Consider the following 16,196-nt stretch of genomic DNA (forward strand, 5'->3'; position numbering starts at 1 on the left):
ACTCAGCAAAAATTAACATATGTAAAGTCTCCACCCACCCACAAATTAACGTTTATCGGAGTGTTTTCCGTCTCGTGGTATTGCACCGGACCTCGCCACCACTCTCTCTTTTTTTTTTAATCCATTCATTCTCTCCTCTCCTTCCATCTCTCTCTCTTTTTCTCTTTCTTTATTATGCTGTATGTTTTTTCCCTCTCTCTCGTTCATTCTTCCTTTTTCTCTTCCTCTCCCTCTCTCGTTTCCTTTAACAAAACATATCTCTCTCTCTACTACCAATTTCCTTTAACAAAACATCTCTCTCTCTCTACTACTACCACTACCACTACAATAAATAAGAAAAGAAGAAAAAACAACAACAATAACAACAACAACAACAACAACTACTACTACTATAACAAACAAGAAAAGAAGAAAAAACTACCACTACCACCACTACTACAACAACAACAACAACAAACAAGAAAACTAAACAACAATAAACAAAAAAATAAAAAAAAACTATTACTACTACTACAACAACAACAAACAAGAAAACCACTACTACTACTACAACCACGACTACGACGACTATGACTACGTCTACGATCACGACAAACCACTATCACTAGCACTACCACTATACTAAACAAGAAAAGAAGGAAAAAAAAAAACTACTACTACTACTACTACCACAATAACAACAAACGAGAAAAGAAGAAAAAACTACTACAAAAAAAAAAACCAAGAAAACTAAATAACAATAAACAAGAAAAGAAAAAAAACTGCTACTATTACAACAACAACAAACAAGAAAACTACTATTACTACTACTACCACAATAACAACAAACGAGAAAAGAAGAAAAAACTACTACTACAAAAAAAAAAACTAAATAACAATAAACAAGAAAAGAAAAAAAACTGCTACTATTACAACAACAACAAACAAGAAAACTACTATTACTATTACTACCACTACCACTATAATAAACAAGAATAGAAGAAAAATCAACGACAACAACAACAACAATAACTACTACTACTACAAACAAGAAAAGAAGAAAAAACTTCTACTACTACCACTACTACAACAACAAAAAACAAGAAAACTAAACAATAATAAACAAGAAAAGAAAAAAAACTACTACTACTACAACAACAACAACAATAACAAACAAGAAAACCACCACCACCACCACCACCACCACCATGACCACAACAACAAACCACTACCACTACAATAAACAAGAAAAGAAGAAAAAACAACTACTACTACTACTACTACTACTACTACTACTACTACTACTACTACTACTACTACTACTACTACTACTACTACTACTACTACTACTACTACAACAATAACAACAAATAAGAAAAGGAGAAAAAACTACTACTGCTACTACAACAAATAAGAAAACTTAACAACAATAAATAAGAAAAAAAAAACTATTACTACTACTATAACAAACAAGAAAACTACTACTACTACTGCTAGTACTACTACTACAATCACGACTACAACTACCACAACAACAACAAACTAGAAGAGAAGAAATTAAACAACAACTACTACTATCACTACCACTACCACTACCACTACTACTACTACTACTACAACTACCACAACAAAAACAAACAAGAAAATAAGAATTTAAACAACAACTACCACTGCCGCTATCACTACCACTACTACTACCACAAAAACAACAAACAAGAAAATAATAAATTAAACAACAACTACCACTACCACTACCACTACCGCTACCGCTACCACTACCACTAAAAATAATAAAAAAAGAAAAGAAGAAATAAAACAACAACAAAAATAACAACCACCTCTCCCTCCCTCTCTCTCTCCCTCCCTCTCCCTCTCTCTCTCTTTCTCTATTTCCCTATTATGTTTAATGTTTTCTCCCTCTCTCTCTCGTTCCTTCTTTTCTTTTCTCTCTTCTTCTCGCTCCCTCATTTCCTCTCCCACTCTTAATACACATGATTTTTAACACAAATAAGTAAAAGAAAAAGAGAAAAAACAAAAACAAAGCAAGAAGGAACAATGCACTCACCGTAGAGGCCCAAGGATGGATTTGGTGGCTTCTCTTCGCGATGGTGGCTCCTCTTCGCCCTCCGTACACTTCCTCCTCTTCTTCACAAACGGCGGCGGCGGTGGTGAGAAGCTTTCCTTCTCCCTCTTTCTCTCTTTCCCTCCCTCTCCCTCTCAAATGCAAGATGGAGTTTGCTCTCCCTTTCATTTGTTCACACAAAATAACACGCTCAGGTTTTAGCCCGCGTTTTTTCATCTGAACACCGTCGCTATTTGCGTCGCTATTAAGCGACGCCGCTATTTTGCGTCGAAAAGCGCCATCACTATGCCTCCATATCCTTGTAGTGTAGCTTGTATAGAAGCAGCAATAACTAGATTATCTAGCCTATCAACCATAGTTCACTATCAACTTAAGATATCGATATATACATAGCAATATCCTGTATCCTTGTAAGAAAGAAATAAGCAGTACATTGCATTAAGAAAAGCTCACACAATCATCATCGATGAGATATCAATGCTGATACAAACAACATTTGATATCGTACTATGCCAAATAGTTAGCACTTGCCAAGGCTCTCTACTTAATCTATTTGATTAAAAGCTCGCAAATTTGCTTGGTGACCTTGCACAATTGCCATTGATTTGCAACCATCAAATCGAGTTCTACCAACAATGACACTTCACCTCATCAACATATTGGACACATGTGCAATACCACACCCTTCACACTTCAGTTGTGCAGCATGCTCAAGAACTACCATTCCTACAATTTCTACAAGTGATTAGGCAATGCTATCCAGCTAAGAGAGAGATACAATAATGCCTAGATGAGTGGATCATTAACAAGAACAAAGTTGTAAACTTTATAGAACAAAGAAGAACAATCATATATACGCACAAGGAAGATGTCCATAACTACAACAAGTAGCTTCCATAAATGATATATATTTGAAGAGATCCATTATGTCAATCTTTAAAAAAATGCAACTAAAAAGCCAACATTGCAAAGCTTGTCACAACACAACTTCCACGAGATAGAAAAGATAGCAGTTAGGGTGATCGCAACGATAACAAAGAACATCGATCTTACTATAGGCTCTGCAAATGGTACCATATCTAAAATCGACTGTATCGAAGAAAAATTGACAATACGATGTCTGAAAGCCAAGTCATGATCCAATCAATCAACCAACAACTAACATTGCAATGTACCAAGCACCAATGCAAGGCACTAAATAGCAAGTAGTACCACAAAGCGACATTCTTACTAACATTTGCATACACAATCATTGCTCACAAATCTTAAGGAGCTACAGTCACTCAAAAAGTGCTCCTACACATAAGGAATGCATTCATGCCAGTCTGCATCATACTCTCTTGCATAACCAAAAGAAAAAACCTTATATATAGTTAAAACTCCTAGATCCATCCAGCTTTGTACCAATACCATACATAATACAATGGTTCACACACATAAACAACACATCTTAGCAAAATTAAACACACACCACCACACCATGATACAACCCAAAAATATCAGTTGCACTTATTGCAATAAATACGAAAAACAAACAATTTGATTCTTCCTTTTCTAAAGATTATCGCTAGTATTAGAATCCTTTCATATATACTAACACAATTGCCTTTTGCTCTTTCTTATAGACAAACAACATCCACAAATACAAATATGGCTCTAGATCAGATACACGCAGCACAAACATTACTGCTTAGAAAAACTATAAAAGCCCAATTATAGTATAAATACATCTAATCACATTAACTTTGCATGCAAATGTTCAAGCTATACATTCAAAACCATAGAAACACCCAATAACAAATCGAGCATCGTCTAGTTAATGCACAATGGCGTAGGTATTCCAAATGAGAATGGCGAACATCACTGGCCATAGACCATCGACATACATCGATGGCTTTACAAAGTACACCAATCTCCATAACTTGATGGACACATCCAAGTGTATACTCAACAAGAACCCACCTAGAGAATAGAACAGAATCACAAATAGTATAAACATTGCAATCATCTTCAATACTTTCCTTTTACTTACAATCTAATCCTACTAATACAATGCATCTCATATGCAGGACTTCTAAAATAGATACTAGAAAATTCAAACTACAATACAAAGACACACACAACAATCCACTATGAATAATTTCTACCCCAAGTCTTACTAGACACTAGAACAAACGGTATCTCCATATACACAATAGAAATCTATATTACGAGTTCAATATCTCACTCGAGGCCTTGGCAAAAGTTAAAAAAGAAGAAACCGACACAACACTAAAAATATATATGCTAGAAAACAAGTATGTCATTGATAGCACCCAAGGTGATTTATTCAATGCTATCATATTCCTCCCAGGAAACACTCAAAACATAGCTTCTTTAAATCTCACAATATATTTATCCCAAAACAAAAAACTAACTCTAACAATAATAACATTTCATAGAGAAGAGCAAAGTAAAGCAAAGCAACAAGAAATCAAACTTCTAACGATGCCAAAATACCAACTTCAACTACTATAAATGTTACCACTAACTCAAATGCACTTGGAGCAATATATAATTCTGAAAAAGAATGCAAAATACTACAAGATACAACAACCTAAATGGATGCCTAGTGAGATGTTAAAAATATCACTTTTTGAAAAGATAAAACTTTGTTTAGCATACCACTATATTGCCATACGATTTGTTCCATGTTTATCCACATTAAATAAATAAGTACAATTATACCACTTTGTACTTCATCCATGTCTTTTAATTTTTTACATTTTTTCAAGTGCATTCATCACTCCTCAAACTCCAATCAAAGATTAAATAAGCTTCAAGAGATTTGCTAGTTTTTCAATATACATGAATAGAATACCTTATCTTAATTTGATGTTGTTCTTTATAAACGATTAACAAAATAAAAACAAATTTTTAATGTTTATTTTTCATTTCTTAATAACAAAAACGTAGGCTTCGTTCTCCAAAACATTCATAATCGGTCATGTTAATTTGATGTTGTTCTTTATAGACGATTAACAAAATAAAACCAATTTTTTAATATTTATTTTTCATTTCTCAACAACAAAAACGTAGGCCTACTCTAAAACATTCATAATCGGACCACATGGCTGCATGGTTGGTATATTTTCTTTGCTTTCAAACTAAACTCAATGTATTTGTAAAATTCGATATAGGAAGGTTAAGAGAGACACGTACCTTGCAGGTTGCTGTCGCTGGAGGACCGCACCATTGGAGGGCTACACCGTCGCTGGATGGCCACTGCCTTGCCGATTGATATCACGTCAATTATCTCCACCACATGGATGTCAGTTGCCAGCTTCACCAGCATGTCGACGTTTGGCCCACTAAGTGAAGCACCTCTTCTGTTGCCTGCACATGTGCTACATGCATGACAGACGTCCACTTAGTACTGCCTAGCCTGCAAACGCCACATCCACTACCTAGATTACGTGGACGTCTGTTGCCTGCTCTACCTGGATGTCCGCTAATAATTGGACAACATGGACGTCTATCCCCTACAGTAGGTGGACGTCTGCTACACAACACCAGAGCCCTTGGAGGAGGATGTCAAAGCCGTTGGCTACTGTAGTGGACCTGTGCCGCTACACTACTCCGTGAATATCATTACCGTTTTGTTGCTGCAGGATGGTTGCCTATACAATGGGTCAAGCAACTGGCGTCTTTCTCTGAGAGAACTGCTGGGAATCGTTCCGAAAGGGGACATGAGGCCCATTAAATAGAGGGTTTCGACCTATAAGAGGCGAATGCCCTCATGATTCATGAAACCAATGGGCCTATCACATGGCATGAAGGTGAGAGAGAGGTAAAAAGTGTGCAGGATTCTTTCATTAAATCCGCCATGTGAAGGTGTTCTTAGGGGGTTCGAGCATCTTCTTGAGGGAAAACTTACCCTTAGTTAACTAGAACTTTGTAGTCTTTTTAAATTTTCTCTTTTTGTTATTTCTAAGGGCTCAATTCTCATTTCTTCTTCGTATCAAAATCTAACACAAGCGAAAGAGAGAAACCAGGACAGGGCAAAGTTGCAAACATCAGTCGTCATCGGTTGAGTCCCGAGGTATTTCACTATTGTGATGAAACATGATTCATGGCTGGCATGCAAATTTGGTAAAGTCTATGCATTCCCACAATTACATAATGGTTGGGCCAATTTGCTACGGACTTGTTGTGACAGCATCCTCGTTTTAATAAGCAAATATTCGAGTCCATGATATTCTATTTGTCTGGTTTAGGATTTTTAGAAATGAGAACGGTAGCGACAGTCCTGTCACATCGAATATGCTATATAGTTTGCTTCATAAAAGCAGGATTCGGAAACTTGCGATTAAAGCTTTTAAAACCGAATGGTGGAAAATCGAGTACTATTGGCAGATGCTTCGACTCAAGATGGTTTCGGCGAGGCTCAACAGATTTTACTGCAATTTAACAAAAGACCATTGTATCAGCTTTAAGCAGTTCGATCAACTTTTTACTCTGTGGTTGGAGGACTGTCAATCTAGCCCCTTCTTGTATACTCTTAGCTGCCTAGTCCTACATATTAAGGTCTATATATTATGCCAAGCTCTCGCTCATTCAGGATTGGTCACTCTATATATTTTAAAACATTACGTCCAAATTATGCTGGTTCGTGCAACTGAGACACAAATGCAATACGCTTAATGTCCGCGAGCTGGTCGCAGTAGACAAAAACCTTACTCTGCGACATGTCTGCATTGTCATTGTAGTATCTCGAGAATTAGTGACACAAATCTTACTATGCAACCTGTCTGTGCGTTTCTTTTGGAGTATATAATTGAGAATTAGTGACACAAATCTTACTATGCACCCTGTCTGTGCGTTTCTTTTGGAGTATATTGAGAATTAGTGACACATAGTATGCATAATGCCAGTTGCAAACTGTCTGTGCGTCTCTTTTGAGGTATAGTGAGAATTGATACTAAAGTGAAGGAACTGCACCATTTAACAACAGGCTAAGCTTAAAGTTTCTCTATTCTCTCGAGTATCTAAGTACTTACTAGCAAATCGAGCTGAAACTTGCACAAATAGTCAAATGTAAGATCAAATTTTAAGTTCTAACGCCCTTGGAAAAGAGATACAATGCTGTCAAAATCACTGAAACCTGCATTTTCAGAATTTTGTTCCGCGTTTGAAGCGGGAGCTGGCAGAGAGAAGCTGCTGGACCGTCCTTCCTTGACATGATCAAATTTTAAGTTCTAACGCCCTTGGAAAAGAGATACAATGCTGTCAAAATCACTGAAACCTGCATTTTCAGAATTTTGTTCCGCGTTTGAAGCGGGAGCTGGCAGAGAGAAGCTGCTGGACCGTCCTTCCTTGACATGATCAAATTTTAAGTTCTAACGCCCTTGGAAAAGAGATACAATGCTGTCAAAATCACTGAAACCTGCATTTTCAGAATTTTGTTCCGCGTTTGAAGCGGGAGCTGGCAGAGAGAAGCTGCAGCTGGACCGTCCTTCCTTGACATGATCAGTGGTGTGATGATCAATGTCTTGTTTCACAGCCTGTAGATCATCAATTTGATGTTCATGTAAACATCACATATAATCATGTACATGTGCCGTTCGATTGTTGTGGATTGGCAGATCAAATATTACTGATCTTACACCAAAGGCAGGCAGCAGATGATCCACCGGCCATCCACATTCGAATTGGCTATTCGCAGCAAAAGTCATTGCTTCAACTCTAAAATCGTTGCTGTCCACGTCCTCGTCATTATCATGATTATTGCCTGCCAGATTTGGCCAGATCCAAAATTTATTGTTCTCTGTGCAAAATATCTCGCTCGTTTGTTACCTCATTCTCAAATATACCAACACAGCATTGATGACTTACGCCGATCACAGCAAAATTCGTATTTCTCAATAGGCGAATATCTGGCTAAAGATGCAATGGAAGCTTTCATGAGCTGCTTCAAGCATATTGCGAGCCTCTTTAATTCCGTAACATTGACGTGTGACATTCTTTAACTTTTCCATTGAAGAGGAAATAATCGAACTTCTATTCTACCGTTCATCATCAATCGTTTGACAAAGTGGTATAACATAAAGAAGACTAAATTAAAGCTAGTAGCTAAAGGACAGCGCTCTCTACCAGAATGTGTTGTGGTCGCGATCACCAGTTGATCATTATCGACTTCTACAGTCATAGCATCATCGACGGGCCGTCTTCTTAAGTCGGGCCGAAACAAGCTCTTTGTCGTTTTGTTTGGACAGATTAAGTGCGGTAAATCCTTCAATGGAGAGGAAAAGGAAGCGCATGAATGCGATTGCTGCTGTTTAATTGATCTAGAGAATCGGGGACTCATGACGTTGTAATTGGAGGTGATCAGTCTGCGAGAAGTTTGGGCAAGTAGCAACGGATCTAGATAATCTTCAATTCTGGTTTTCGGGTTACGTGATGGCTTTGATCTGCGTATCATTTGGCCTCGGTTAGTCATCTTCTCCATGTTTGAGGTATGTAACCTGTTGATGAGGGACATCTTCTTCACGCTGCAGTGGATAGATTAAAGCGCCATATATGCGGCTCTTGGATTTACTGAAATGCATCACAAATTACATTTACATTTGTGTAGTATTACATTTATATATGCGGCTCTTGCATTTATCTATTGACCTAGCGCCGAACAGATGACAAAACGTGTACAGAGATCGGGACAAAATACAAAAGGGAGATGAAATGGCTGGAATTTTGATGAAGGGAGCTTTGCGGAACAGGTTATTACGTCTAATTAAGAGTGTTTAGCAGAGACTGCAGAATATAAAAAGAAGCTGTACTGCAGGCAATTAGCTTACACCTACGTACCAATCCTGGTAGACAGACAAAAGGCGTTGTGGATGATGGCCGTCATCCTTTGGCCGATGAAGGACACTGCTGACGTTGTTGCCGTCGGGAGACGAAATCGGCCGATGTGTAGGAGAAGGAGAAGGGCGGGTGAGGCGACGTTCGATGGAGTCAAGTAAGAAGGGAGAAACAGGCGTTCCAGCGCAGCTTGCACAGGGCCGGCTGTTGCCACTCTGATCTGGCGTTTGCTGGAAACTGTCAGGTTGGCTGCCATTGTTCTCCGAGTCCTCGGTAACCCTACCTTGATGATCCATGGACTTCGTAATTACTCAGAAATCGTTCTTCTCACTAGGACGGTGGACTTTATCCCTGAAACGAGGTAAATGAATGCTTTCGAACCTTGGGAATTTCAGACATTGCGACCCTTGTCTAGGATATTTTTAAGACCTGCCTGCCACCCGGTTATCATCCATGAAGCAAACGGCTGTAGGGTTAACGGTGGACTGTGGAATCAATGTTCACGAAAAATCGAAGTTTAGATAGCGTGACAACCCTTTTTCCCTTCTTACTTACTAAATTTATGGTCGCCTCTTCTTTGAAATGCAAGTAGAGACTCTACATGTGGCAGAAATCTTAGAGACCTACCGCAAACAAACTTGCAACACTTTTTGAAAATATAGCAATTGTTGTAATGTGTATGTGACACCTTTCTTAAGCCCTCCTACACAATATTACCTTGCAAAACTTTGGAGTATTCTAGTTATAAAGTGAATTTGTCAAATTTTAAAAAACTAGGTAGACACTAGCTACTAAGAACAATATAGAGAAAGTATCACTAAGGAGTGGCAACTCAATTGTTTACAAGTTGTGAGATGTCAAAGGTTCATAACCCACGATTGGGTGTCCCCAAGGTGCCTTTCACCTAAATTCCACATTAATAAATAACATGGAAAGGCACCATAATTGCATTACAAAAATAATAGAGTAAACATGTTTTACTAGTCCCAACAAAACTTATATTTGCACAAAATTATCTACATTAAATATCAAGATTACTCTAACTTGTTCATTATTATTCATGAATGCCAAAAAGGATCCCTACCCTAAATGTATGCATTTAGATATGTAGAAGGCATGGAATATGATAATCTATATCCTACAAATACAAGGATTGATAATGTAGAAACACCAATGCATTAAGAGCGATTCTATAAACACCACAATACAACGGGAGTGATGAAACCCTAGTTACATCTCTAGAATATCGATCATCCCCAAAGATGGAGTAGGTGGTTGCATTGGAATTGTTATATGCATAGACAGCCATGATGGATGCTTACATTAATAACCATTGATCACTTTGTAATAGGTGTGGGATATGCCCTAAATGCTACATTGGTTAAAGCTAATTGATCCCACAATCATCTCACTACTATAGATCAAGGTCTAGGTCAATTTGAGGAAGAGAGCTCTTAATATGAAGAAGGTGAGCAAAGACATGTTAAATGTGGGAAAACACATAGATCTTATGTATCACAAAACCAAACATGCTTTACAAGAATCATATGACCTTCAAGTTCCAAAGGCTGAATTGCCCAATTAAATTCCAAGGCTTAATCTTTGTTGCATGCACTTTGACATAGTACCACAAGTAGGTTGTTACATTAGCTTCAAGACATAGGAGTGCCATTAGTCATGATAAAACATAGGTAGAGTTCCAACACTATAAGAGATGTTTGATCTTCCAAAGCACAATTTTTGTGAAGTAGGGCTGCGACCTCTCACTTGCACACTTGATGGGATTGGTGAGGCAAGAGCACCACTTGTGGGAACCTTCATTGCTATCTTACTATGTGCTAATGACATTAGGTTGATTTTAGACTCTCTCGAGAACTATTGTGTGTGATCTTAATGCCATGCATGCTTTCAGCATATTCATGGCATTAGGTTGATTTTAGACTCACTCGAGAACTATTGTGTGTGATCTTAATGCCATGCATGCTTTTAGCATACAAAGAGATCTAGGGAAGACCAATGAGCTTACTCCAAATACTTATCCTAGTTGGGACTAGACAACACCTCATTGCTATAGGAAGAGACACAAGATGCCAATTTTCCTAGACTAGTACATGGCCAAGAGATCATGAATCCTAGATGGATGCATTACAAACATTACAATATAGCCTAGACATGCCTATAGTAAGGCTCAAAATATTAAGCTAGATTGAGTCATTAGAATGGACAACATCAACATAGACATTGAGAGGGCATGGATCTCACCTATACCACCACTTGGTGCAAAGATGACATTCTACAAGGACCACCTTCTCAATCTACTTTATGATGCCTTCATCATGATACTAAATACATGTATATACATGTTTGGGATGAGATTGATAATCTAAAGAGACATGAGAAAATGGGCTATGCTAGAGTTGCTAGGTGCAAGAGGTGGATATAGAGGAGTATTACATAATGCAAATTCCCTACATACTATGAGATACGAAGCTACTACCACTAAGCAAAGATGCCTTTGAATTTTCCTTTAGAGATTCAAAGGCACCAAGATGCACTAACTTGACTTGGAATAAGGATAGTAGTAGGTATGTAGGATATGAGACCACAAATACTTGTAGAATTCTTGAGGGTCAAGGCATCACTAGCATAGGTTGGACCACCAACAATAGCTCCACCTAGTACATGTGACTCTTATGGATTTTGTTTTTAGGGACCTATTCCTCACAATGTATGGCAAAATATGGAGACACCATTGGCTATGATGATTGTTAAGACTATATGAAATGAACCAATAGTACCACATGAGATCATTCAAGTGGTATCCCCATTATATGAAATGATTATCAAGATGATATGAAATGAACCAATAGTACCACATGAGATCATTCAAGTGGGTATCCCCACGATACTTGTGCCCTTCTTCTAGGTGATCATGTACATCTAATAGAATACATGAGCTAACTCCAAATAGGTACCCTAGTTAGCACTAGACAATAGCTCATCACTACAAGAAGAGATACAATATGCCAATTTGTCTAGACTAGTACATGGCTAAGAGATTATGAGCTCTAGATGGATGCATTACAAACATTACAATACAGCCTAGACATGCCTATAGGAGGACTCAACATATTAAGCTAGGTTCAATCATTACAATGGATAGCATCAACATAGACTCTGAGAGAACATGGTGCAAAGATGATATTCTACAAGGACCATCTGCTCAATCCATTTTATGATTTCATCATGAGAATAAATACATTTGTGCATGCATGTTTGGGATGAGATAAATATTCTAGAGAGACATGAGAAAATGAACTATGCTAGAGATGCTAGTAGGCGCAAGAGGTGGACATAGAGGAGTATTACATATGCAAATTCCCTATCTACTATGAGATACAAGTGTTGGAAACATGGGCATTAACCACATTAATGTTAACCGAGCTGAGGAAAGTAATGGGGAACAATGTCATGACAAATGCACATGAGACTTGATTGTAAATGAGATGGACTATATTAGAATCACATTAAGTAAAAGTTGATACAAATGATATAGGCTCACTCTTGCATCCTCTCTCTTGTATTGAGATTGATTCATTGATTATTACAACTAAATGCTTCTTTATAGGTTGAGACAAGTGGATGGATAGGTGAACACTGACATCATAGCTGACTTCAAACTTTATTACTACTCTAAGCAAAGGTTGTTTCTTATAAGCTTGGTTGAAGGGCCTACTTTCAACACCCTCCCTTGCCCAAATGACAGGCAAAGGATAAGTAGAGTAAATATGATAAATACTTGGTTAGGATAGATAGGATATATGAGGGCTAGGTGGTGCTCACTTTGACAAGACAAAAGAACATCTAGAACTTCAAAGTAGGAAGTCTAGGATTACAAATTTCAAATACCATCAAGTACTTATGAAGACCAAGATTACTAGGAAAATACCTCTAGAACTAACACAAGTCCAAGATTACTAAGAGAAAAGAATTTTGGAGCTTAAACAGTAAGTCCAAGATTACAATGCAAGTAATGAGGAGATACCTAATTAAACCTTGCCTCTAATGTTGATTAGATTAGCATTCATAGTCAAGATATGTTTCATCATATGCTATAGTTTCTTCTTCTTTGTCTTCCACCATGTTTGTTGTTGTAATAAATCATTTGGTACTTTTCAGTACTTTGCTCCATGGCCTAGTCTTTCACAATTAGTGCAAGCATACTTTGTGAAGCAGAACTCTTAACTTGTGGTTTTGTCTTCTTGCAGTGTTTACAATGGTCCAACTTCCTCGTTTGGACAACATAGGCTAGCTCTCCTTCAACGGATGTCAATCCCATGCTCTTCTCTTCTTCAAGGAGAGACTTTATCCCACTCTCTAAGCTTGGAATTGATTCTTTCTATTTCAAGATTTTGGCTCTCTGGTCAATTTGGATGACTTACTCTTTTGTATCAGTGTTGCAACATTTGTTTCTTTCATTGGTTCTACAACATTTGGTGTGTTTGACTACAAAGGCAAGAGTTTCTTCATCTTTCATTTTTAAACCATAAAGATCAGTCTTAAGACTAGTAATGGAATTTTCACCTTTGGTTCCAAATTTAATCTCTAGCGTATGATTCAAATGCAATCTTTGCCCCATCTACATGATGGACAAGCTCATCTATAAGGCTAGCCACAATGATTCCTAGCACTCGTTTATCTTTCTCATTTTGCTCAAGGCTCAATTGACGTGCTTGAGCTTAAGATGGAGATCTTTTAGTGATTCCAAAAGAACTTGATGCAATTCTAGATTATTGACTTTCAGCAAAGGATATAACATGGTACAACTTTTTCGCCCTTTCATCTCACCTTGCTAGGTATGTAGAGCAATTCCCATCAAACTTGGTTGTCTTTGAATCCATGATGAGGCTTGAGAACAAGCAAAGAGTGGAAATAGTTGGGAAATGCTTTTGGATAAAATCCCTAACATAACTCAAGGAATAAAGCTCTTTGTAGAGAGAAAGATCAAGTTGATCTAATTAGGCAAAAACTGTGCTTGATTTGGGGATTCTTTCCATGACGATGCAATGCCAGGGTTTGATGTGACAAGGAGGAGCACGTGAGTTGAAAAATATTTCCTTAGTTTAGAGCTTGAGTCAATATGCCCTCAATCTAGAGTTATGAGTTATCCGAGTTGGATAGGTGGGAGGTACATGTCGACAACTTGTGCTTGATGCTCTCCACTGACTATGGGATTGACTGAATGCAATGAGTGAGGCTTAGCTAGAAGAGTTACCTAATGGATCAAGCTTTCTCTCTTACCATGTTGAAAACATAGACATTAACCACATTAATGTTAACTGAGCTATGGAGGAAAGTAATGGAACATTGTCATGACAAAATGCACATGAGACTTGCCTACAAATGAAATGGACTGAATTTGCAAATGAGATGGACTGAATTTGTAACAATCCATAAATCAGTCTCACTCTCACATCCTCTAGTGTGTTGAGACTAATTTATGGATTGTTACAATTGAAGGCCTATTTATAGGCTAAGGCAAGTGGATGAGTAGGTGAACAATGACATCATAGGTGACTTCAAACTTTATTCTCGTCTAAGCAAAGGCCGACTCTCATGAGCCTCGTTGAAAGGCCTATTTTCAACAACGAAGCTACTAGCACTAATTCAAGGGGGGTTTGTTTCATTACATCCGTGATGTAACCAAAAATGTCTTGAAATCCTCCTTTTGAGATTCAAAATGTAACAAGATTCACTAACCTTACTTGGAGCAAGGATAGTAAAGGCTATGTAGAATACGAGACCACAAATACTTCATCAAGCTCTATCATTCTAGAATTAGTGTCCCTCCAACATAACCTCATAAGGCATCTTGTAAGATTATGATGACCTAGTAAATGTTGGGGGATCTAAGAACTCTTGGTCAATTTTATGGGATCATCATTGTGGTTGGTTAAATTAATTATCATTTTTCTTTTATTTACCTACACAAGCCAAGTGACCCCCACAAGATCATCGAAGGGTCATCTCTCGCCACAACCCACTATTCTTGAGGGGGTTCACATTATCAAACTCTATCACAGCAGAGTTAATATCCCTCTAGCATGACCTCATGATCCATGTTGTGAGTTTATTTAAATAACGCATGGAGAATATATCAGATAAAGGAAAAGATACATACATCAACCACCATAGGTGGGTTTTCAAAAGATATTTAGACTCTCTTAAGGCTATTATGGAAGACTTTGAAAGACTTATCTTGGCTACAAAAGGATTTCAAATAGGTAAGGACATCACTACGAACATTCCACCACATATGTACTAGTACTATCACCCTAGGCAAGGGCCTGAAATTTTTATTGTTTCTACATGAACAAAGTGCCATGACAACTATAGCACAAGCAACATTCCACAACTTCATTGTGTAGTCATCTCTACCATTCTTTTCGCATGGGATCTATTCTTTCATTGAAGCCGAATCTACTCTTGGAGTTTCCTACAATGTCCCTTGCTTTCTCTACATTCCCAGAATAGATGTTTATGCATATGCTCTCAGGTAGGGTACTTGTTCATCAAGAGCCTTCAAAGGGTGAAATTGAGCTTCCTTGAGGGAGTTTGAGGGAGTGGCTTTCCAAGCCCTCCTCCCCCTCTTGACCCACATTGACAATTTTTTTCTAAGGTGCCACTTGTTCTAGTAGGTGGCAACCTTTATGATGTGGTCTTCCAAAGGCTTCCCACTTCCATGGTAACACACACACCCTATCATAGTAGAGTTAATATCCCTCTTGCGTGACCTCATGATGCATCTTGTAAGGTTATGATGACTTTGCAGATGGTAGGGGGGCCCTCACAAACCATGTCCCACAATGTCCTAGCTTTCCAAGCCCTCCTCACCCTCTTGACCCACATTGACAATTTTGTTCTAAGGTGCCACTTGTTCTAGTAGTAGGTGGCAACCTTTATGATGCGGTCAATGTCCTAGCTTTCCAAGCCCTCCTCACCCTCTTGACCCACATTGACAATTTTGTTCTAAGGTGCCACTTGTTCTAGTAGTAGGTGGCAACCTTTATGATGCGGTCAATGTCCTAGCTTTCCAAGCCCTCCTCACCCTCTTGACCCACATTGACAATTTTGTTCTAAGGTGCCACTTGTTCTAGTAGTAGGTGGCAACCTTTATGATGTGGTCTTCCAAAGGCTTCCCACATCAATGGTAACACACACACCCTATCATAGTAGAGTTAATATCCCTCTTGCATGACCTCATGATGCATCTTGTAAGGTTATGATGACTTTG

General features: G+C 38.1%; 1 protein-coding gene and 2 long non-coding RNA genes across 3 annotated transcripts; all 3 read right to left on the reverse strand.

Annotated features, from left to right (window-relative positions):
- Positions 1-3,739: 3,739 nt before the first annotated feature.
- Positions 3,740-5,545, reverse strand: LOC148029821 (uncharacterized). Its single transcript, XR_015692249.1, has 2 exons — positions 5,264-5,545; positions 3,740-4,024 (listed from the first exon to the last, which is right to left on the reverse strand). It is a non-coding gene; the product is annotated as an uncharacterized LOC148029821 (long non-coding RNA).
- Positions 5,546-7,440: 1,895 nt separating this feature from the next.
- Positions 7,441-7,776, reverse strand: LOC148029822 (uncharacterized). The gene is made up of 2 exons (XR_015692250.1): positions 7,708-7,776; positions 7,441-7,605 (listed from the first exon to the last, which is right to left on the reverse strand). It is a non-coding gene; the product is annotated as an uncharacterized LOC148029822 (long non-coding RNA).
- Positions 7,777-8,511: 735 nt separating this feature from the next.
- On the reverse strand, positions 8,512-9,198 carry LOC148029823 (uncharacterized). Its single transcript, XM_087687140.1, has 2 exons — positions 8,906-9,198; positions 8,512-8,638 (listed from the first exon to the last, which is right to left on the reverse strand). The coding sequence occupies exons 1-2, from the start codon at positions 9,196-9,198 to the stop codon at positions 8,533-8,535; spliced, it is 399 nt and encodes a 132-aa protein (XP_087543266.1). The 3' UTR covers positions 8,512-8,532.
- Between the last annotated feature and the right edge of the window lie 6,998 nt (positions 9,199-16,196).

Source organism: Lygodium microphyllum, chromosome 10 (genome assembly GCF_053477565.2).
Source record: "Lygodium microphyllum isolate KBCC chromosome 10, Lygodium_microphyllum_v1.1.10, whole genome shotgun sequence".
NCBI lineage: Eukaryota > Viridiplantae > Streptophyta > Polypodiopsida > Schizaeales > Lygodiaceae > Lygodium > Lygodium microphyllum.

Bases quoted from the DNA above. Each gene is read 5' to 3' on its own strand.
- LOC148029823 (XM_087687140.1), bottom strand. From the start codon at position 9,198: ATGGATCATCAAGGTAGGGTTACCGAGGACTCGGAGAACAATGGCAGC. The intron at 8,639-8,905 runs GTACGTAGGTGT...GATGCATTTCAG, and splicing joins TTGTCTGTCTACCAGGATTG to TAAATCCAAGAGCCGCATAT.